Source organism: Sprattus sprattus (assembly GCF_963457725.1).
Source record: "Sprattus sprattus genome assembly, chromosome: 5".
Classification (NCBI taxonomy): domain Eukaryota; kingdom Metazoa; phylum Chordata; class Actinopteri; order Clupeiformes; family Clupeidae; genus Sprattus; species Sprattus sprattus.
Window position 1 is genome coordinate 36,674,787 of NC_137924.1, and position 22,146 is coordinate 36,696,932.

The 22,146-nt window shown below is 39.9% G+C and overlaps 2 protein-coding genes across 2 annotated transcripts in view; one reads left to right on the forward strand and one right to left on the reverse strand.

The window, feature by feature from the left end:
- The window catches only part of col4a6 (collagen, type IV, alpha 6), an 89,482-nt gene extending 86,972 nt beyond the window's left edge, over window positions 1–2,510 (reverse strand). The window contains exons 1-3 of the mRNA XM_080839805.1: window positions 2,476–2,510; window positions 2,186–2,312; window positions 1,976–2,021 (exon numbers count right to left, since the gene is read on the reverse strand). Of these exons, the coding sequence (XP_080695931.1) occupies window positions 1,976–2,021; window positions 2,186–2,196 (57 nt within the window). The 5' untranslated portion in view covers window positions 2,197–2,312; window positions 2,476–2,510. The remainder of the gene's footprint in view (window positions 1–1,975; window positions 2,022–2,185; window positions 2,313–2,475) is intronic.
- A 1,113-nt stretch (window positions 2,511–3,623) lies between these two features.
- Window positions 3,624–22,146, forward strand: part of col4a5 (collagen, type IV, alpha 5 (Alport syndrome)) — a 39,625-nt gene continuing 21,102 nt past the window's right edge. Inside the window, exons 1-6 of the mRNA XM_080838939.1 lie at window positions 3,624–3,790; window positions 18,715–18,771; window positions 20,874–20,963; window positions 21,106–21,150; window positions 21,249–21,293; window positions 21,442–21,504. Coding sequence (XP_080695065.1) covers window positions 3,704–3,790; window positions 18,715–18,771; window positions 20,874–20,963; window positions 21,106–21,150; window positions 21,249–21,293; window positions 21,442–21,504 — 387 coding nt within the window. The 5' untranslated portion in view covers window positions 3,624–3,703. The remainder of the gene's footprint in view (window positions 3,791–18,714; window positions 18,772–20,873; window positions 20,964–21,105; window positions 21,151–21,248; window positions 21,294–21,441; window positions 21,505–22,146) is intronic.

The following is a 22,146-nucleotide window of genomic DNA, read 5'->3' on the forward strand; positions in this document are numbered from 1 at the left end:
CTAAAAACCTTGCTCTCATGTGGGAAATGATGGTGGTACTCTTGAATTGTGCTAATTCAGTCACCTATGTATTGAGCTATTTTAAGACAGCATGTTGGCTTAAAACATTTTATGATGAAGCAAGAAAAGGTGGAGGGACAAATGTTGGTGATATTTTTAAATGAGACAAATCATAATCTATAAATTCTTTGTTTGTTTTACAGGAAGTAAGTGTGGAATACACCCTGATAACTCAATGTATATCTTGTTTAGGAAATATGAAAATAGATTTATACGGTGGCCTTGAAATGTAGTCCATTTCGTATAGTTTCAGTACTGTTTTTTTTTTTGCCCCCAGTATGGATATGGGGGGAAAACTTGAAGCCAAATTGTTATGACAAAAGTCTAGGTTCTTTTTCATCTATTGTAAAGAACTATCCCATTAAAACCAGGTCCACACATTGTACAGTGCAATGCTTAGGCTAAATATTAGATTGCATTTGGTTATTGCCTCTGTTGTTTCCTTGGGCATGGTTGCCATCAGATTCCAAGAAATCACTGAGATACATTCATTAATTCTTTCAAAACTTCAAAAGAACACCTGATGGTAATCAAACTGAAATACCATGAATTTGAAGTGGATCAAAATGTTGACATGATTTCACCCAGATTGTACAATATAATCTTCCCCTCAGATCCTATTTCCATTTCTGCCTTCCTTATCTGTAGAACACCTTGAGAAATGAATCATGCATCCCAACTAACAGCATTGACGATATCAATATTTTAAGAAATATGATTCTTTATAGCGGTTGTTCCGAGGTCTTTGCTTGCTTTGTCCTCTTGCTGACTTTGACCTATATGTAGGTATGATCTATCTTCGGTACAAATCTAAATAAGTTACATTTTTTAGCTGAGGATTTTGTAAAACCCCAAATACATGTAAAAATTAACAAATATCATTCAAGGTACAAATACCACTGCTATGAAGGATTTCATATTTCCTCATAGTGTCAAACCTAAATTATGCAAATCTATCACCACCTGATCAGATGACGGAGCAGCCAAACTCTGTTCAACTGAGAGTCCACACACACACACACATGCATGCAAGCTTGCACAGGCATGCGTGCACACACAAACACACACACACAAACAAACACACACACACACACACACACACACACACACACACACACACACACACACACACATACACACCCACAATGTAATTGGTCAACTCTCTATGTATGCATGCTCTCTGTATAATCTAGTACCATGTACATCTGGCAGTATTGTCAGCCATATAATTGTGGTATAACCAAGTTCAGCAGATAATGAACAAATATTCAAGTCTATCAAATAATTAAGTATCAGTCTTCAGTAAGCCTTTTCATGAGTGATTGGCACTTTTATGTCATTTCCACTATGATTTACGGCCTCTCTAAAGTAAGCATTTGTTCAACAGATATCAGTTGAGAGCTAGGAACATTTTCAGGGTTGTCATTGATTTAAATGTTTTGTCTTTTTAACTAACGCTAATGAGACTGCCCAAACCCATTGGTTTGGTAGTCTACAAAACAGTGCAAATTACAAAAATGATGAAATCCCAGATCTCGCAAATGGGTTGGTATATCAGTAAACACAAGGATGAACACGCGTTCTGTCCTACAATCCTCTTAACATACTTTTATGTCAGCGCTACTAGGCTACTGCTAGCACCTGTGCCTTTTAACTGGTAAAAAGAGACGAGGTGAGCTTGCCTGAAACTTTCCACTGGCTACATCAACGATGTGGACTTGAATTAATTAAAAACCATGCCAACCCAGACGGACATTTACTAACCTATCAATATTAGCATACTACACAATAAAACATAATTTTGATTTTATTACCAGGTTTAACAAACGGGCGAGCCAGCCAGAAGAGCGCATCGCGCCGTGCGATTTTAGGATTCGTGGGCTACCGTTTATATAAGTAAACATATCGCACTTACCCCGTGTATGGACTTCACTGCCAAGATTAGCGTGAACACACCAATCCTGCAATAAAACAAACAACTCCGTTAACATCCACTTCCATTTCAACTATCAGAGACTGCGTTCACGGCGAAAGCAACACTACGAACAAGTAGATATTAAAGCAATGCAATTAGAAACCCTCCGCAATAGTTATCAGGACACATGATAGACAATTTGAGACGTACCAGAGCTTCATTTTTCAACGACTTTGAGGGAAACACAGGTAGATTTATCTGTTGCGTTTGCCCGTCTTCAGATTCTGCAAGGCACCTCAACCTTACTCATCGAAGAATTCAAAAAGCGGTTCATCCACTTCGGCACCAAAAACAAGAACATACACAAGACAGGAGAGGAAAAAGCATAAATTACAAAGATTATCATTGCATTGGATATCACCTTTCTGTCGCCTAAACTGTTGACGGCTAATTGATATAGGCTTATTTACCCCAAAATAACAGGAAAAAGTTGAACTCACGAAACTTCAGTGCAGAAATCTTTCTTCCCCTGCCCGACTCAATTCCACGCACCGCAACAAGTTTGCAGTGCTTGAGTGGCCAAGGGGTGGGACTATTGCATGTCAATCATATGACTCTGAAACCTCCACAACAAAAAGGTAGACTAGATACACGACTTGAGCTACATCAATCGGAGATCATTCCGAATAAGTTCTTTTCGAAGCAAGTCTAAATACACTCCTGCATGCAATGGGGTTAAAGCTCGTGTTAGCAGTAGCTGAATAATACGTTTACATGGCCATTCCAAATCCGTTTCATATACTTTGTGTTTGTATTAGGCTTAAATAAGTCTGTCTTCATCTAAAGGGTATAATGTGAAGCATTATTTGACGCAATCATTAACGAGAAAAACAATAATAATAATCATAATAACAACAATGATAATAATAATAATAATAATAATAATAATAAGCTAATAATAATACCATCAGAGGTTTACAATAAACAAAGTGCAACAGTTATATAGCTATTTGTCATGGCTTTATCACCAATAACATTGATATAGGCCTACACAATATGTTTAAAGTCTTTGCATGCTATACAACTTGATATAGGCCTATAACTAATTGCTAAGTTATAGGTTATAACTGATAAATATGACAGCCTTCCTACATTTCAGCTATCATCCATTTGGTTTTGGTTGAGTTGGAACATAAAACGAGGCAAGCCTATTAAGTGTTATCAGTTTCTATAATAGTGTTCAAATATCTACTTAGGTCTTTCAACATTTGAATGTAAGTAATCTAAAGACTTTCACTACTGCAAAGGGAGTGGTTGCCTTTGGGGTAGGTCATTTTTAATTGAATGTGGCATACACCTGTGACAACAACTTCTAAAGTAAATGTATAGAATGAACTTAATCAGAATGCTGGACCTTCCTAATACTCAAGAAACACTATTCATATTCAATGCATAAGCAAACGCCGTTCGAAAGAATGCATGAGGTCGTTTATTTGTGGGACTATCCCACCCAGTGGCGGATGAATACAAAGTAGTTCAGGCAGCAGGTTAAATCGAGACAGAAAAAGTTAGGTTAAGGTTGCAGAAGTGAGCGGTCCCAGCGTTGGACAGCTTGGAGAATCCGTCTATTAGAATACAATTTGAAAAATTTCGGTTCATTCTTAAGATCGTTGAAGAATATGACAGGTTATACTTATTAATAATAAGAAGGCTGATTCTTCAGTGAAAATGAGTAAAAACTTCAATCTGCAAAACCTCGCTGTAGGTCTGCTGTTCATAACCCTTTGCTTATGGGTTCAGGATTCAGAATCAGCGGTGAGTACAACAAACTCAATATGTTCCAAATCTATTATTGCGATTATTCTTTTACAGTCTGTTCAACAAATATTTTCTGCTCGTAGACGACGAGCGAATGCTCACTGTTTTTGTTGGATTAAGTTAAGAAAAAGGGTAGGCTATAGGCGGTTTTGAACAGGGCTACAAATTAGTCTGCAGGTTGTTCAGTGAATTAATACCTGAAATGAGATTTATGCATTTATTTTAGAATTTCCGAAAGCAAGTTAACAATGCTCATGTTAAACAGGATGCTGAAATATAATTTCAAAATGAAATGCATGCGATTGGTCTACATGCATTTGTGAGTATGCGCGCTAGCTGGTAAAACAGAAGTTGGGAAGCCTCAAGCCAGCGCGCATCACATTTTTTCAAAGTCTGAACTAATGGGACGACTTGTAGTAACATGTCAACAGTACTCTTTTTAAAACTTTACATTTGTCACCAAACATTGGTTAAGTTTTCTGTTGTTTTAAAGGACATAATGCATTGAGGACCATCCAGTGTAATGCTTTGCACTGCCCGTTGACATAACACTCTTTTGTTGATAGACCAGCGTAGAAGTTATACACATACAAGCTTATATTCAATAATTGATTGATTGATTACAGGGCAACAATACATATTTTTAAAGCAAAGGCGGCTGAAGTGTGAAGCGTGACTGCAGGTGTAAAAGAAAAGGAAAGAAAAAGTAAAAGAAAAGATAAGAAAAGAAGGTGGCAGTAGTGGAAAATAAAAGGAGTTTTCACCAGATAATGCAGTTAGTCCTCGTCAGTAATAGCCTATTTCTGCTCTTGATGGGCTTTTAATGGTCAAGTGTTTGCTGCTGGTATGCCTACAATGACTCTGTAAAATGCACGCCTCATTTGTAATTAAAAATAAGTGATATCAAGACACATGGTTAAATCCCCTGAGGATTTATATTTAAGCACAACTCTTCCTAATTTTAATTGAAACACTGGGTATGTGTGTAGTGAACATACACAATTCAGTGACAAACACCACTAACAAACTCCTAGATACCTTATCTCATACCTTCCCATACCCTCACACATGCATAGCCACACACCTACCTGCCTAACATACTCTGTGTTCAAAAGTGAGAGTGACAGAAATGAAGAGTTGAGGACCAGACAATCATATATGCCAGTTTGATTTCATTCTATACTGACATTATAAAACATAACCCATTTCTCGCTTCTCTAAAGAGGTATACTGTATGATTTGTCCATGTTTCACAGAATTCTCCTCTTTATTTGCCCAGTTACAACACTGTCTGGGAAGTGCATTTCAGCTCTATTGATTAGTCTCAGGAATGTATTTGAATTCTGCAGGTCCATTCTCTTGAGTGTCCAGTGCCAGACCCAGAAGACTGGGTTGCGTGGTCTCTATTCCCTCCCAGTGTTATCCTGCAGTGAACACATACATTCCCACCCATATAGCGCCATGTCCAGCTGATGTGAATGGTAGCTCACTCATAGATGTATAGTACAGCGTGGCTCAGCATGACCTTGATATGGAGTGAACAGTTAAAGGGTCTATTATGCTGTTGTTGTAAGTAACAAAATCACTGTAATCGCCACCATGTAACTGTCTGTCCAGAACAGTTAGAAAAGCGGCTTTCATTGCTTCTCGACTCTCTCTCTAATAAAAGACTCAAATCCATCAATTTCCAGCATGGTTAAAAAAAATGGGGAGATGTATTCAGATCATTATAAATAACTTTACATTTGTGGAGGTTGAAGAGTTCAATAGAATGCTTGATCTTTCCTCAACTTCATGTACTCCGTCTCACCCCCTCAGTGGAGACTCTGTAGGCAGTTGATAATTAAGCTCCATTAGAAACCCCATCCGTGTGCTTTTAATATCTTAGCCCTGGCTCCCCTTCTATTCTGGACCTTCATGGCCTGTGTAAGCTCTGGAAATGGCATATGATGGCGTTAAGAGCCTATTTCAGAAGCACTTATTGTGGTTGAGTTGAGTTACTTAAAGGACTGTTTAATATGAATAGAATCACATATATTAGCTTTGATGTGCATTGTGATTGTATATGTGTTCAAACTGCAATGTCTTCAGGCAGTTGTGGGCTGTGGCCACTGCTCTGTTCCTTTTAAAGAAAACCAGATTCCGCAAAACTCAACTTGAGGACTGCGCAGTTGACTATTCCCATTTCCCAAGAATGTCTCCCTCTAGTGGTATCCACACATGAGGTGACGTGAAAGAATGTCTGACTGAGATTCAGAAAGAAAATGGCTTTTTGGATGTTAGGATGTTCTTTCATTTATATTCTTTTGGTACTTCTTATGATGATTAACATTTTGTAGGATGATATTTGATAGTAAATGTTTTTTTTTCCATTACAGTCACTTTCTTGCATTACAACTTGCATTGCAACATGGTTGTTGATAAAAAATCTAGGTTTTGGTGCATGAGAAAGTTTACCTGTAATACATATCATCATGATGTCCTTTGAACTTATCTGATACCCCTCTCTGGTCCCATGTGGGATGTGTGTGTGTGTGTGTGTGTGTGTGTGTGTGTGTGTGTGTGTGTGTGTGTGTGTGTGTGTGTGTGTATGTGTGTGTGTGTTTGAGTATGCATGTGTGTACGTGTGTGTTTATTCTCCTTTGTATACGGTCAAATGTTCAGCTATGCACAAACATTCCTAATGGGCCTGAACCCAGAGTTAAAGTGGGGCGGGTACCTGTCTCATCTGCCCCCATTCACCCCTGTCAGTCATGCGTCAGTCAGAGTATCAAACATCTGTGAGCATAGCCATAACATGCTGGGAGAACCATCCAGAAACACCCAGCTGCAGTTTGCTCCTGCGGGGACACCACACATTCCAATGTTATCTCACCTGCCGGCGGTGAGGCATCACGTGCCTTTTCATGAGCAGCCGAGCGACAAGCATTTCTCCAAACAGCTCTCCAGGCTCTTAGTGATATTGCCATGGGACACTTTTTTCTAGGGTTTTTTTTTTCCGGATGGTTCCAGTGTAATAACACTCTCTGCTTTGTTTCCATAACATGCATGCAATGTTTCCGGGGATCTTGACACGGTTAGTTCTTGATAAAAGAACAAGCAATGAGTCATGACTTATTAGTGCAATGTGAAATTTGCCCTATAATTAGTTTGTATCAAACAGATTATTCAATCAAAATAAAAAGATGATACAGGAACCAGAGAAGTTCTGAATGGCTTTTCCTCAGCAGGTCATCTGAAATTAAGATGGGCGGGGCTACAAACTGTCTCAGAATCTAGGGGACATGACTATTTTCACAATGTCTTTTGGTGAAAATGTAGACTTCTTTCGATTTCTTCAGATTTAGAACAAACTTAAATGATGAATTTTGACCAGTGCACCATTAGACCTGATTGGAGATCGGTTCAATCTCAATCTTCACAACCAGTTTGACCAGCTGTAGATTGTAAGTGTGTTTACATTTATTTATATTTATTTATCCAAAGTGACAAAACTGGTATAAAATATTGAACATGTTATTTTAAAAGCCATGGGTGACAGAATATGGTAAAATTAAATCATGTTACCCAACTCAAACCCAGCACAATTGTGTGTTTGATACAAACAACTGCTTTTACTTCGGACCACTTTCCACGGATCAATCCCTTTCGCCCACCATGCCTCTGCCCTTGCCCCAGTTATTGGGTTGCTCTGTACAACCTTTAAAACTGTAGTTCTGATGTACCATAGAAGTACAACTTCTAAGGAGAGAGTGTGTATTAGTTCTTCCTGAAGTATTCTTTGAAGGATAAACACTCATAATCCTGCTCTTTCTGTTTATCTACTGGTCTTTCGTAGCGAAACAGGAGTCTTGTGGGTCACCTGTGCATAGTTTACATTTGAGTGGCTTGTGTCATCACTTTTAGTTCTGCTGTAAACAAGCCCCTAGCTGACCCCTCAACCACACACAGTGTTCCCTCGAGATAGATATCTCAGAATAAATAAGTTCAAGACCCAATGACTAATTACATCCTAACTGAACATGGCCATTCCTAGAAGTTCAGTGCATTGAGAGATACAAGTAGAAGTGGGGCCACCAGTGTGCACAAGTCTGGGATGCGATGTTTGGGATGTGAAGTGAGGTTTACAAACAGTTGGATGCCTTCAACCTCACACGGAGGTGTAAATAGGGTAGAAATGTCATTTAGGGTTAACAGGAGCATAGTCTTTCCATTAGTTTCCTAATCCTTTGTTTAGTTAGGAAATTACTCATTTCCCAGCCTTTTTACCAATCAGTCTCAACTGAACCTCCCATTCCACCATTACTGTGGTAAACTCTTCATGTGTCAGTTGGTGTATTTACCATTGGTTAAAATGACAAGTGCTATTGAGTGCCGGAAAGGCGACACATCAATTATATATCTGGTTGTAGTTATTTGGAATAGGGAAGGTGATACATCAATTATATATCTGGTATAGCTGTTGGGAACAGGGAAGGTGGTACATCATATCTGGTTTAGCTGTTGAGAACAGGGAAGGTCATATATGAATAGTATAAATCTGTATTGATTTTGTATTGGTAGTGTGATGATATTACACAAACATATTCAAAAACACTTTGCCCTCATTTGCTACAACACAAGTCTTAAAATGGCTGCCTATTTTTCTCATTTGCATGTGCTAGGTAGTGGCTCATGAAATCGTGATGTGACAGTGGAAATCTAGAATCAGAATCAGATTTTATTGGCCAATTAAGTTTGAACAAACAAGGAATTTGATCTGGTGAACTGACTCTCAATCTAGAGCTTGAAAAACTGAATTGTACATTTGGCATTATTGTAAATTGTTTTTGCACTCATCTATCATTGGCCTCGACCAATCAACACAAAGCACAGATTCTGAAAATAGTTCAATAGTGAAATGGTCCAAAACACATGGGCACATTATACCTTTATGTCACCAAATGTGTCACCTTTAAACCTTTAAACAATTTTTTGCATGTCTTTATGTTGTGTTACTGATGCAACATGCATGCAGTGTTACCTGGCGCGAAAGCTTAGATGCAATCAAAAGTGGTAAGAAAAGAAGTTCATTAAACTGAGGTCTGGTCTTAGGTCTGGTCTTATCAACCCACTGCAGTCAGAGGTATGTGATTGCATTGTACCGTCTAGAAGAGAGGGAAGCTGAAAGAGGCAGACAGAAAGAGAGACCCTCGAAGTGCACAAGAAAGAAGGAAGGGAGGGGTTGTCGTTTGATCTTAGGGCAGACAAGAGCTATGTGTTATTACCTGCCCCCCCCCCCCCGAACACACACACACCACCTTCTTTGTAGTGTGCTGTGTCTGTGTTTGGCTTCTGCTGGATGCCCATGCCTGCAGATCCAAGGCCCTAGGCCCCTGTACGATGCTGGCTCTTTTAGTATCAGCATAGAGGTGAAGATGTCTGGAAGCACATAGGCTATTTAACCCTGGCATAAAATGCGTTCAGTTTCCAGATTCTAGATATGATTTTAACCTGATTACATTTACACCTGGTATTAATGTGTCTCCTGTGTCCCCGATTGAGATCCGATCATTGTGTCCAGCTCATGTCACATCTTCCTGAGCCTTGGGGGCGTTAACACCTGTACGTTTATGTGATCAGGGCTCAGAAGGGAAGTGGTTCACTTGCAGAAGTTTATTTCAAGACCTCTTAATTTTTACATTCTACTTTTAAAGTATTTTAGCTATGTCCATCGCTCATTTAAATGTGTGGCATTATCACACATGTGTTTGGTTTATTTGTTAAGGCTCATGTTCATAATTTAGTCACAGCTCTGCACTTAACTGTAGTTTCCATACAGTTCAGTTCAATGGTAAAGAACCGCTCTCAATTAAAGTAGGATGCATTTGATTGGAAATGTATTTTTCAGACAGTCTACACTGGTCTTTATCTGCAATTTATGTCAAGATGTAAAATTGTAACTCATTTTCATGTGGAACACCTGAGTGGAATGTAATAGCAATGCTTTAGGGAAAAACTAACCCTGGGGACAGACATCAGCTGAGTATGATAACGAATAGAAAAGAAAGCAGACATGGAAAGTCAGAATAAATCAACATCATTATCAGGAATTAGTTGAGATGAAACTGTTGAGATGTTTTGAGATATTGTAAACAATGGTAAAGTAAATTTCAAGTGTTAAAGTGGTTATATCAGTTATTCGTTTCACAGTTCATTTCATCTGTTCATTTTCATTTCATCTCTATAATTTGCAATATCCTCATAGTTTCAGTCCATCTTACCTCCATTATCCTTTTCTTTCTCTGTAGACTATGTTGTGAATTTACATTCATTCTCAGCGAGCAACAGAGAAGGGCCAGATCCACTGGTCTGGAAACAGGGCATTTATTGTTTTGGATTCTTTATTTGGAAAGAGGGGGAGACATAGATAGAAGGACTGCAGGACTGTGGGTGGGTTGAACAGAGGGTGACCTTGATCTAGATGTCTGTAGCTTTTCCTATCTGCTACCTCACGTGGGCAAACTGCACACCAGCACACAGATCCTTCAGATAAGGCTGATCTCAGGTCTGTCTCACAGCTTTCCACTTCCTTTGTCTCTGTGTTCAAAACAGGGATGGATTCATGAGGCATTTAGATGACATTTCATAGAGAAATGAATCTGTCGTATGGAACGTCCTCTATGAGTCTACATTTGACAATAGTCATGCGCCCTTTTAGTGGATTGAACTAGATAGAGAGAACCACTTCTATCTTCTTGAGATGTAAAGAGGATGAAAACTATCCCCTTTACCAAAGGTGTTGGGGTACCATGATGGCATTTTGAATGTGTCCATTAATTTACGGGATGTAAAATTCAAAATGCTCTTCATCCTAATGCCATTTAACTATAAGTTATTTTCTTTTTCTTTTACTGTAATGTGTTTTTCTCATCCACCATACTGGTCAAGTGAATCTGTCCTCTCTGATTTTTGTTACTCTCCTTCTTTCTTCCTCTCTCAGAGTCTCTCTACCATCTTTCCCTTTCTATGTCTCTGTTTGTCTCTCACTCCCACTTAAAGGACAGTATGGGTCTATAGTATATATTGCTCCCCATCTGCATCTGATGTCAGATAAGCAGTTTAAAGCAAACAGTGACTCTCCTGTGGCCCCATTAAAACTGTGTGTGGCATCAGTCAAAATATATTGAGGTGGGTCGCCATGGTAATGCCTGAGGGGGATTAGATCAAGAGCGTGCCTCTAAACACAAGCCAGACATTTTCTACTCAGCAAGAAATGTCAGCTGTCATAGGCCGCTCCAGACTGGATCGGTGTGTGTAGGTGTGTGCATCTGTATATCTTTGGATGGTAGATTTGATTAGCTCTCATGTCCTTGTGTTGTGTGGAAGGATGACCCAGATACTGTTTTACTGGCTCTGTTATAGAGGTCATATTTCCAGGAATGTGCACTGATAGGGATTATTCCATGTTGGATCTGCAAGATTTTTATAATTCAGGGTAGAGTCTTTTTTCAAAGGCAAAGCTCTGAAGGCTCCATGCTGTGTATGGTACTCTCAGCAGCTTAGCCACATACCTGCCTCAGAAACCACCCGGATTAGAGGTACATTGAGGTCTGCTTTGTGTGTTATTTTATGTTATACAACAGTTAGGTTCTGTCAAACAACTTCTGATTGGACAAGAAGCATTCTCATGAGTGTAGATAACTTGGCTCAACCCCACTCTTCACCGCTAGTCATCACTCCGCATTTGATTTATTTCAACCATTCAATTGTACGTCAGTCAATTCACTCAAAGCAAGAGGGCTGAATGGCAGGCAGTGGTTTTATAATGTCACATTTGACAGTTTTCAGGGAAGGCAGCGAATGGAGCAGGTGGAAGGGTGGCATTCTGCCTCATGCCTACGGCCAAATCACAGCCGTGGGGAGAGCTTCATTCGATGTGTTTGTCTGGGTGTGTGTGTGTGTGTGTGTGTGTGTGTGTGGGTGTGTGTTTGTGAAGCATGGAGGTCTCAGTTGGGGTCCTCTGGACAATATTCCAAATAAGACTTTTATATCAAAGAAAATAAGGAGAGGAACTTGAACAGACATATTGTTTATCCACTTATTACTGGTATGTCACTGAAAGAATATGCTAAAACTGGACACGTTTGGTTTCCAGGAATCTCCTGAATGTAATTTCTTCACCCAGGATTCATTCATTCCTTTTGCCTCACCTCTGCCAGCAACAAGTTGCAGCCTGTTGCTGCACTCCTCTGACAGTGCTGCGCCCTCTAGTGGTAGAAACAGGGCTGGGCCTGCAAAGGCTGAGTACGTCCCGAGTGACATTCTTTTGATCACCATCAAAAATGCTTTAAGAGCATAAACAGAGAATTTCAGCTGACGCTTTTTGCATCGATGTTTAGGATAAATACTTGAAGTACACTACGTGTGTGTCTTTTAGTAAACCTACCACAGGTCACGCAGATATATGTTTGGTCCAGGTGAATCATGAAAAATGTATTTGTTTTTTTTGTGATAGTAAACAGACGTCTCCCTCTACGCTTCCATAAATGGACACACTGTGCTGATGCAGTTTGGATTGTTTGACATTGCTTATATATTAGCGTCTGATTAGGGACACTTTATAAACAATTAACAGTGGTTTATTGAGCAGTGAGCAGTGCCAGTGAACAGAAGCGAGGTCATTCTGCCAATTTGCTTGAAGATCATGACAGGAAAAGGAGGTGAGGCTGTGTGTGCGTGTGCGTGCGTGCATGCGTGCGTGTGTGTGTGTGTGTGTGTGTGTGTGAGAGTGAGTCTGAGTAAGTGTCTGTGTGAGTTGGATGAGGGATGAGGGAAGGAGAGAAATTCAGAAGAGTTTCCTCTCCTGTTTGTTCCACTCTGAGAAAGAGTGCCGTCGGTGAAGGCGAATGTTTTCCTCGGCCAAGGTCTCCACAGCTGTTTGGACCATGGGAGAGAGGTACAGGGCCTGACCACCACATAACAAGTGTTATCTCAAAGGGTGAGACTCCCTTATAGTGTGAAATCTCTTTTGCACACACACACACACACACACACACACACACACACACACATACACAAGCAAGCTGCAGTACATGATTGAAATAGGGCTGTGAATGTGTCTGTCCCTGTACAGAGCATTGGGAGAATACCACTGAAGTACCTTGTTTCCCAGAAGGATCTTCCTTCCCACAGAGGAGTATAGAACGGCCTGTTAGTCCATCCCACACACACATGCATGCTTTTGCTATACATCTGCTCATATTTGGAAAAACAGAGATTTGCTGTTTTTCTGTTCAATTCACTCACCGGTGAGCTTAAAAAACTAAACGTAGTACTTCACGGGAATATCGTATGAATTATTTGAAACATTTGAAGCATTTAAAGCAGTACAGATATCATTAGATTTTTCTCATAGTAAGTTTAAATCAAACCTGAATCTTAAAGATCTGTTCAATGGAAATTGTAAATAAATTATACTGTGCTGTTTCATTGGCATTTTTATTTATATTTTGTTTGGCCTACTTTATAGGTATTAAAAAAATAATTGTTCCGCTGTGTTTGTTGCTGGTAAGTTCACACAAGTTTGCTTGTAGTGGCTGTTCCATGAGCCCAGTTGGCACCATCACCCTCATCTGGCAGCTTGAGCAGCTCAGTCAGAACTTAATTGACTTGGGGGCCATTTGAACATAGCCATTCACCTTGGACTTGGATCAGGAATAGTACATGTGTCCCAAATAAACTCATTCTCACTGAGAGCAAGTGGGTGCACTTGGCACCACTGTTTGGCAAACACGCTTGTTGGTGAATTTGGTGAGTGTTTTTGGAAAGGATTTTTAATAAGAATTGAACTGAATCTGATCTGAATTTGTCCTTACTTCACCTAGCAGCAGCATTTTGCACTGATTGAATATGGAAAATAGGGCAATTAATGCAATCAAAACATGAGAACATACAGGTGTGGATAAGGTTTGAAATGTTCCGCACAGTCTAGGAATGTTTCCAAGTTGATAAAAACAGGCACTTAACATGGTCTGAAGGATAATAAATAAGCACACCTATATTTTGGGACCCCTGTTTTGTATATAGGGACAGCTCCGAAGAGATTCTTGAAGATTGCTAGAATAGTGGCCTGCACCAATCAGAAGGAGTTTTGTAAAATGCACAGCATATCTTCAAAAATCTATTTCTGAAAGAAGCACTCCTCAACTCAATCTCAAGGCACTTATCAATTAGAAACAACAAAAAAAGTTTGCTCCTTTGCCCACTTCATGACATACAAATTTAAAGAGTGGCGTGGAAAGCCCACTCAGCAAAAATGACTGCTACCAGTTGAAGGTGTGTTTTGTAATTTCCCCATCTTTGATGGCACTGGGGGAATTCCTGTCTGGCCCAGCTAATCCTCAACACAAATGCTTTCCGTTTGCTCCCCCCCCCTTCTCCTCTTACTTCTGTTAAATCAGCCTCACTTGAGTCACTTCACACGCAAACACAACCCACCTGCCACAGTCCAGACTTTTGCACCATACACAGGGCAGAAATAGGGACAATAAAGACGAGAGATCCCTAAAAGTTTCTTGTCTGGGGTTTGAAGGACTTTCCAATTGCTTTTGCAGGAAGACTAAGGCATATATGGATCACAGAAATTAATACGATTTGAAGATTTTATATGTGCTGTTAGAATGCTGTCAAGATTTCAGTGTGTGTGGGTGTGGGAGAGAGAAGTAGGTAGAGATTGTGTGTGTGTGTGTGTGTGTGTGTGTGTTGGTGGTAGAAGGCACATATCTTGAGCTCACTGACCCCTCCCTCACTCGATTAGCTGCACCAGTGGCGCTGTGGCGTAGCCTGTGTCTGGTGGTGGGAGCCAACTGCAGCAGACCACATTAATCAGCAGCCCAGGGGTGTGCACACACAGCCTGGGAGCCGAAGTTCCAATGTCCCACTACCTTCTTCCAGTTCACTGAGCACAGACAATGCACTGCTCACCTGCACCACTAGAGAGCACTAACGAGCACCAGATGGGGGTCACGTTACTGTGACTTGTTTTTTTCTTGGAGAGAAAGCCCATATGAATACTCTTCTGATTCATTTTGCATCATTCTATTAAAACTCCAGTTCCATTTGCTTGGTCAAAGGTGGCTCTTTGTAACGGGGAGCTTCCCACGAGGCTGAGTCATATTCCCATGAAGTACTAACTGCATTTTGTTTGCTTGTTATGTGATTGCATAATCCATCACATATTGTTCTTCTTAAGTTTTATTATTATTATTAATATTTTTTTTTTTTACATTTTTTGTGCTGCTTCCCTTCGACAGTTGCCATTTTGAATATCTTATTTTCCCCCTGAAAATGAATGGAGGGATGTTGTATGTCTCTAGTGGAGTGGTTAAGAAATGTTGTTTGCCCAGTGGTTCTGCTCTGCCACCTGCCTGGTGAAGAAGTGTTTGCCCAGAAGTGCAGTTTAGCTCCATGCTAGACCAGTAAGTGAAACCCAAGCTGAAGTTGACAGTTGAATTTTCGCCTAAACTTGATAACAATCATTTGTCAGTTATCAATATATCAGCACTTATATTTTAGCTGATGTTGTGCTTGTGTCCATTCAACTATTCAAGCTGAAAGTCAACAGCTAACTTGTTAGCGCCTTTGCATTATAGATCGTTGAGTCATTGGTGTTAGAGAATCACTGCCCTGCAGCTTGTTAGATGATACTTATTGCTCCTCCCTTAGGTGGTGGATCACATTCTCATTTGCTTGCGGAAATTCATCTCTAGTTTCAAAATGGTTTCCATAGAAGCCTACTCCACATGGCTAGTTATGAATGTCCCTCAAAACATTCATAACCACATCATGTGTTACTTCTCAGACTGCTGGCACTTGATGTCACAGCTTTCCCTGGTAGAATGAACGGGTTGGGTAGTATGTCATGCAGCTGTTGGCACTCCTGCTCCCTCGTACAAAAACAGGGAGGAATGAGACCTAAATGCTTATGCCTCTGTGAATAAACTGCAGGAACAACATCCATGGCTTTGTTTATAAGGGATTTAATCTTGTGTAAAGAAGAATGAAGAAGGCTGTCAAAATCAATTATTCAATCTCTATCTGTTATTTGTAATTACAAAGTGTTTTGCAGTCTGAGTGTATCGATGAACTAATCAGTTTTACAGAATTTGACAGCTCGTTAGACTTTGAGGATCTGCCCTGTCATACATGCCCATCTGATGACTATTGTTTATCTACAGAGTGGAAGCTCTCTCTGAAACTGAAGGTGACATAAGTGGAGTAGTTTTGAACCCTTTACAGATCTTCATCTGTTTAGTTTAGAGATGTCTCAGTCTATGGACAGTAAATGCTAATCTCTTTTAGCTGTTCTCAGTGACTACAGAATTAATATACAGCCTCAAATTATTTGCCACGCTGCCAATCATCTAACAGAGATGTGAGCGGAAACAGATGTCAGTTTTATCCCATGTCACATCTCACACTTGTCACTGGGCTTAACCTTCAATGTGCACCAGTCCTTAGGAACAAGACGACAGGGCAACTACCAGACCTTTGACCCTATGGTGAACCATGCCAGCATATGTGTGTGTGTGTGTGTGTGTGTGTGTGTGTGTGTGTGTGTGTGTGTGTGTGTGTGTGTGTGTGTGTGTGTGTGTGTGTGTGAAAGAGAGAGCGAGAACGAGAGAGAGAGAGGGAGTCTAGCAATTGGGAGTTACTTTGTTGTGTATTTTTTTTTTATAAAATGTACTGTTAAATGTAGCCATACAGTGTGGAGCTACCATACATAAAATAAACTGAATCCTGATTGTAGTATTATTGAATGAGATGAAACAGTCACTCCAGCAGGTGCAGTTTATATTGTCAATAAAGAATACTAGGTATTAGTGATCAGCCATGCACAGACCAGTAGATTGCACTGTGTGTCAGTGTGAAGTAACAAACCACTTCTATCCTTGTGGTGTAAATTTGACACCTCTGGTATTCTGGGATGGTGCTTAGGCCAGTCAGGGCACTCAGAGAGAGGAAGTGTTCTCGTAAGGGGTCACCGGAGGGGTCAGGACCATGACAACACGCTGGCTTTAGTTTCAGATATTGACATTCTGGCCTGTCTGGCTTGGTTGCCTTTATTGTTTTCACTAATGTTTCCCTCAACATTTGTCATCCTTCTCCTCCACTTGTGCTTTTGTTTTGTTTCTCCCTGTGAGTCATACCTTCTCAGTCCCACCATGTTTGTTCTCTTATAGTGAATTTGATGCACACAGTATGTCTGCATTGCTGTCTCCCTCACGCTCCCCACTCTTATCCACTGTCTGCATTGCTCTCCCTCACGCACATTCTTTCATTACGATGAGAATGCTGTGGCCTTTTTTCTTTATTGGGTTTGCAATGAAACATAAACAATGGTCAGTGCTAGGTAAACATTCCAGCTTCTTTCCCAACCTCAGGCGTCCTTGACATCATACTCACCTGCTGCACTTGAGACGATAAGCGGCAGCGCATTCTGCCTGACCAAATACAACAAGATGGAAAAGACAAAGGAAGAGAAAGATAGATGGATAGATGAAGAATGAGAGAAGGGTGTTACTTCTGACTGCTTCTTTTAGTTTGGAGTATGGAGTATGTTGCAGTACACATTAAAAGCCAAAAGAAAACTCAAGGCTATGCTCAGAAATAGTTTTGAACCATGGTGTAGATATAAGTGAATAAGTGTAGATATAAGTGAATAAGTGTAGTTATGTCATATTGTGTTTGTATAAGTGAATAAGTGTAGTTGTGTCATATTGTGTCTATATAAGTGAGTAAGTGTAGTTGTGTCATATTGTGTCAATATGAGTGAATAAGTGTAGTTGTGTCATATTGTGTCTTTGATTCAAACTGCACAACAGTGGAAAGTGGTAACTTTTCATTAATATCAAGTGAAAAACTAAGGCTTTTTAAGTAGTGAATTGACCATTATGTCATACAGTTCTGCCCTGACTAAAAGAAATACAATGAAGCCGAATCCAATGTTAAAAGATACGCATACACAGAATAGGGTGAAAACAAGAGAAACTGACAGATTTAGAGTTTCTACAGGAGATGACAGAACTGGGGCATCACTGATTGGGGAACTCTTTTTTGATCATCCTTTTCAACCACATACTATAAATACATATTGTGACCTACAAGTACATGTCATGGCAGGAGACCACATCACAGGAAGTCTCTCCTGTAGCTTTGCACTGTTTGCAGCTGTTGGCAACCTTGCAGTTGTGCCTCCATAGTAGCTTTTCCTGTCACTTTTCCTTTCTCTTACTCCCTATCTTTTAGGTGACATTCTTAGCATTCCCTTGGCATACAATTATGCTCAATCCACCTCGTACTGACTATTTGCTAACATCTAGTGGCTGTGAAGAGCACTACAAGCTCAAATGGCAGTGTGTGAAATTTTGGGGGGCAGAAGTGTGTACAGTTATTGGAAACACATGCAATAAAAGCGTATTATTATAAGTATTTGTGTAGACTGACTAAATACTAGCCTACTATTACTGCTACTTCTACTATTATTATTATTATTATTATCATTATTATTAATATTATTGTTATTATTATCAGGTGAAATCAGGACAAAGGATGTTGCCTTCCCCTGAACCAATTCTTCACAGCTCTCGTATTTTGAATGAATTACAAAAACCCTGTCACATAAAGCTCAAAAAGACATCACTACACTTTACATTCTCAAGTGACAATAACCTTAAATGCATTACGAGGTTAACAGCCCCCTTTTGAGGATAACAAAGGGATTAGTGATAGGGCTAGATGTAACAGCATTGCTGAAATTCAAAATACCCTGTTCATTTTTTACTTTGCTGTATTAACAGACAAACGTAACAAACCAATTCAGCCACACTGTTTATTACCACTGTTTATTTACTTTATTTCTCTCCTTCTCTTTTTCTCAGGCATGCCATGGCTGCACTGGATCAAAGTGTGACTGTAGTAACGTGAAAGGAGATAAGGTAAGATTATTACTCAGGCAAATACTTACTGCTTACTCCTGGTGTCATTTATGCAACAAATATAAAGAGGGCACTTATAATTGACTTATAATACTAATAGGGAAGAGTGGGATAAGATGAGCCAAGTCAACCTATAGTAAGGGAATATGAGACAGGATTAACATGCAATTAATGCAACACAAGTTCAGAATGTGTGCCATCAGCTGAAACCTTAGCAGTGTGCCTAACTCAAACAGACATCATATTGTGTCCCCCAAAAAGTGCTCTTGTGGTCCCATGCTAGACGCAAGTCGAACCATCTACAAAGTAGAACAAAGTTACTCATTTACTAAAAGTTAAATGTACCGGATTTTAAAGTATGATTATATAAACTTAAATACCCCATTCTACTGATTTTATTGATGTGAAATATTACAACTTATTTGTCTTCAGGTTTGCCAAGTCTCTAGGGTTATAGAAATAGGGGTAAGAAATAAACATGGAAGGCATGGAAGTCTTAAATAAACTGAACCTTTTTTTCTTTTGACGAATATCCTCAGATTATTTGTTTTTCACTTTCAGTATAGACTCTTAACTGTATGTTTAACATAATAGCAAACCTTTTATCCTTAAAACATAACATAACATAAGCACACACATGTCACATAATGTTCTGTACGATGGCAAACTTTTTCGGCAATAACAAAAACACTGACATGTCACATATGTACAGAACATGTTATTCAAAATAGCAAAACAAGAGTGATGCTTCTACCTCATCTACCAGGAGGTTAACAAGAACTAAGGCTACAAGCACATGACTTGACACATGACTATTGTTGGGATGCATCTGTTATTTAATCACCAAATATTTGACTTAACTTCATGTAAGCTGAACCACAGCTGAACTAAACCCCCAAGGCTCAGGCTCAGCCTCCATTTAAGGGGAAAGTGCCTAGTCTACCAACCCAGAGCTACACTTTTGATCATTTACTCACATGTTTTTACGCCCTGCAAGTTCATCAACATATTAGATATACCTTTTTAAACTGAGATAAATAATTTTTGATGTAAGGCTGATTATACCTGATATAACAAAAAACAGTGAAAAAATATGCTTAGTATTAGTCAGCTAGATGAAAATGCAGAATGCAAACTTAATTTAGGGTCACATGACAAAAGAGGTGGTGCCAAGAGGTGGTGGATGAACCTACCCACTGCTCATCTAACTTCACTCTATCCTATAGCATTATTCCTAATTAAGCTTGCCTAGATTGGTTTGCTGAGGTCATTACAGTGGCATTTAGAGCTCTGGCCACTGGGTCTTCAAACTTAGCACCATGAAACAATATTTTGACAGTCTTTTTCCTCTCCAGGTCTATATACCTCCAAGGTTTGAACATGTAAACACCCAATAACAAAATATGGCTATCTTTAGGGGTGACATGTTTCTGTCTTATGAAGGTTACTGTCTACATTTCAAATAGGTTATTTGTGTGTCTCCTCCTAGTACTGCTACAATAGGTATGTACTGGAAACATAGCCAAATCATATTGAAAGTGACTGGATCAGCTGGTAGCTCTTGAATGTAAAAGTGATTTTGTAAGATTGAAATAGGTCTTACATGGAAAAGTGATTTTGTGAGTTTTAAATAAGTGGGTGAGGGCAGATAGTAAATGAATGTAACTAATTCCAGAAGAAGGATGGGCCATAATCATCTGATTTAGTTTCTAATAGCCACAAAATGGATTCACATACAGCAGCCATATTGTTGTATCTGAATTTAAGTGTTCGCTGTTTGTCATCAACTAAACCCCTCCATCTTGTTGACCTACTGGACCAACCTTCTCCAGACTATAATCCTGATGAGAACTTCTTTGCATGTACGGAGCTATAATGACACATTAGCTCTTCTCTGTATTTATGGATGTATAATGACACATGAGCTCTTCTCTGAATGTAGGGATGTATAATGACACATGACATCTTCTCTGTATGTACGAATCTATAATGACACATGAGATCTGTTCTGTATGTACGGATCTATAATGGCACATGGCAGCGTCAGAAGGCAGGTATCACATAAATGGATCTCTGGCAAATGCTATATGTCTCTCTTCCAGGGTGACAGGGGGCTTCCAGGTCTACAGGGCCAGCCAGGGGTACCTGGATTCCCAGGACCGGAGGGGCCAATTGGACCTCGTGGAGAGAAGGTAGGGTAGAAGCCACTGCTGTGGCTCATATTGATGATTGAGCCAGTTGATTTTGAATGTCTGTTTATCTGGCGAAGGTCTGAAAGTGACATAATTGTGTGATGACTATTCTCCACTCCACTCCACACTCTCTCGAACACAGGGAGATGATGGACCTACAGGATCAAGCGGTCCCAAAGGAATACGAGTGGGTATCTAGACTTCACAGCACAAAAAACTGATTTTATGCATTTCTGCATCTCTGGGTGTCATTTCTTTATGGTAAATTTGACATAATTTTCACAGGGCCCTCCCGGACTACCAGGATTCCCTGGGACACCAGGAATTCCTGTGAGTATCTGCATCATTTCAGGGAACATAGATATCTGCTAGAACAGGAATATTACACCACGTCTGACAAAGCTGTGAAGGTTATACATCTCTGAGTGTAAGATGAATCTCTGAGAATGCCACTAAAAGGAGGTTGCATCTTTTCTAGGGCCTGCCAGGGCAGGATGGTCCCCCTGGACCTAGAGGAACTGCAGGCTGCAATGGAACAAAGGTAGGTGTTAATACTACGTACTATTACTAATGTGAGAAGCCACATGCGTTTACAGAGGACTTTTACAGTGATGGGCAGGTGAGTCACAGTGAGTGACTTCAAGTGATAGCAGTGTCATCTCCTGGTCAGACATTAGTAATGCATGGAATTTGCTAATTCTAACAGGTTGCGCTAAAAGAATAGTATGTCTGGATGTCATTCTGTAGCCAAAGACACTATGACCTATGGCAATGGACAATGGACACTATGACCTATGGCAATGAACAATGGACACTATGACCTAAGGCAATGGACAATGGACACTATGACCTATGGCAATGGACAGTAGACACTATGATCTATGGCAGTGGGCAGTGGACACTATGACCTATGGCAATGGACGGTAGACACTATGACCTATGGCAGTGGGCAGTGGACACTGCCCAATCCCACTAATAAAAGTTGGAAGTGAACATCTCAAGATTTAACTGACAACATATTTTTTAGACACCTGTGTTACAATGCAGGCTATTTCTTTTCTTTTTCTTTAACATTTTGGGTTAAATATAATTGGGCCTTGGTCCTGGCCGTAAAGCTCTTAAAACATTCCCACAGTATCGTCAAGGCAAGTAAGGTCATTAAATTAGCATTTACTGCTTATGT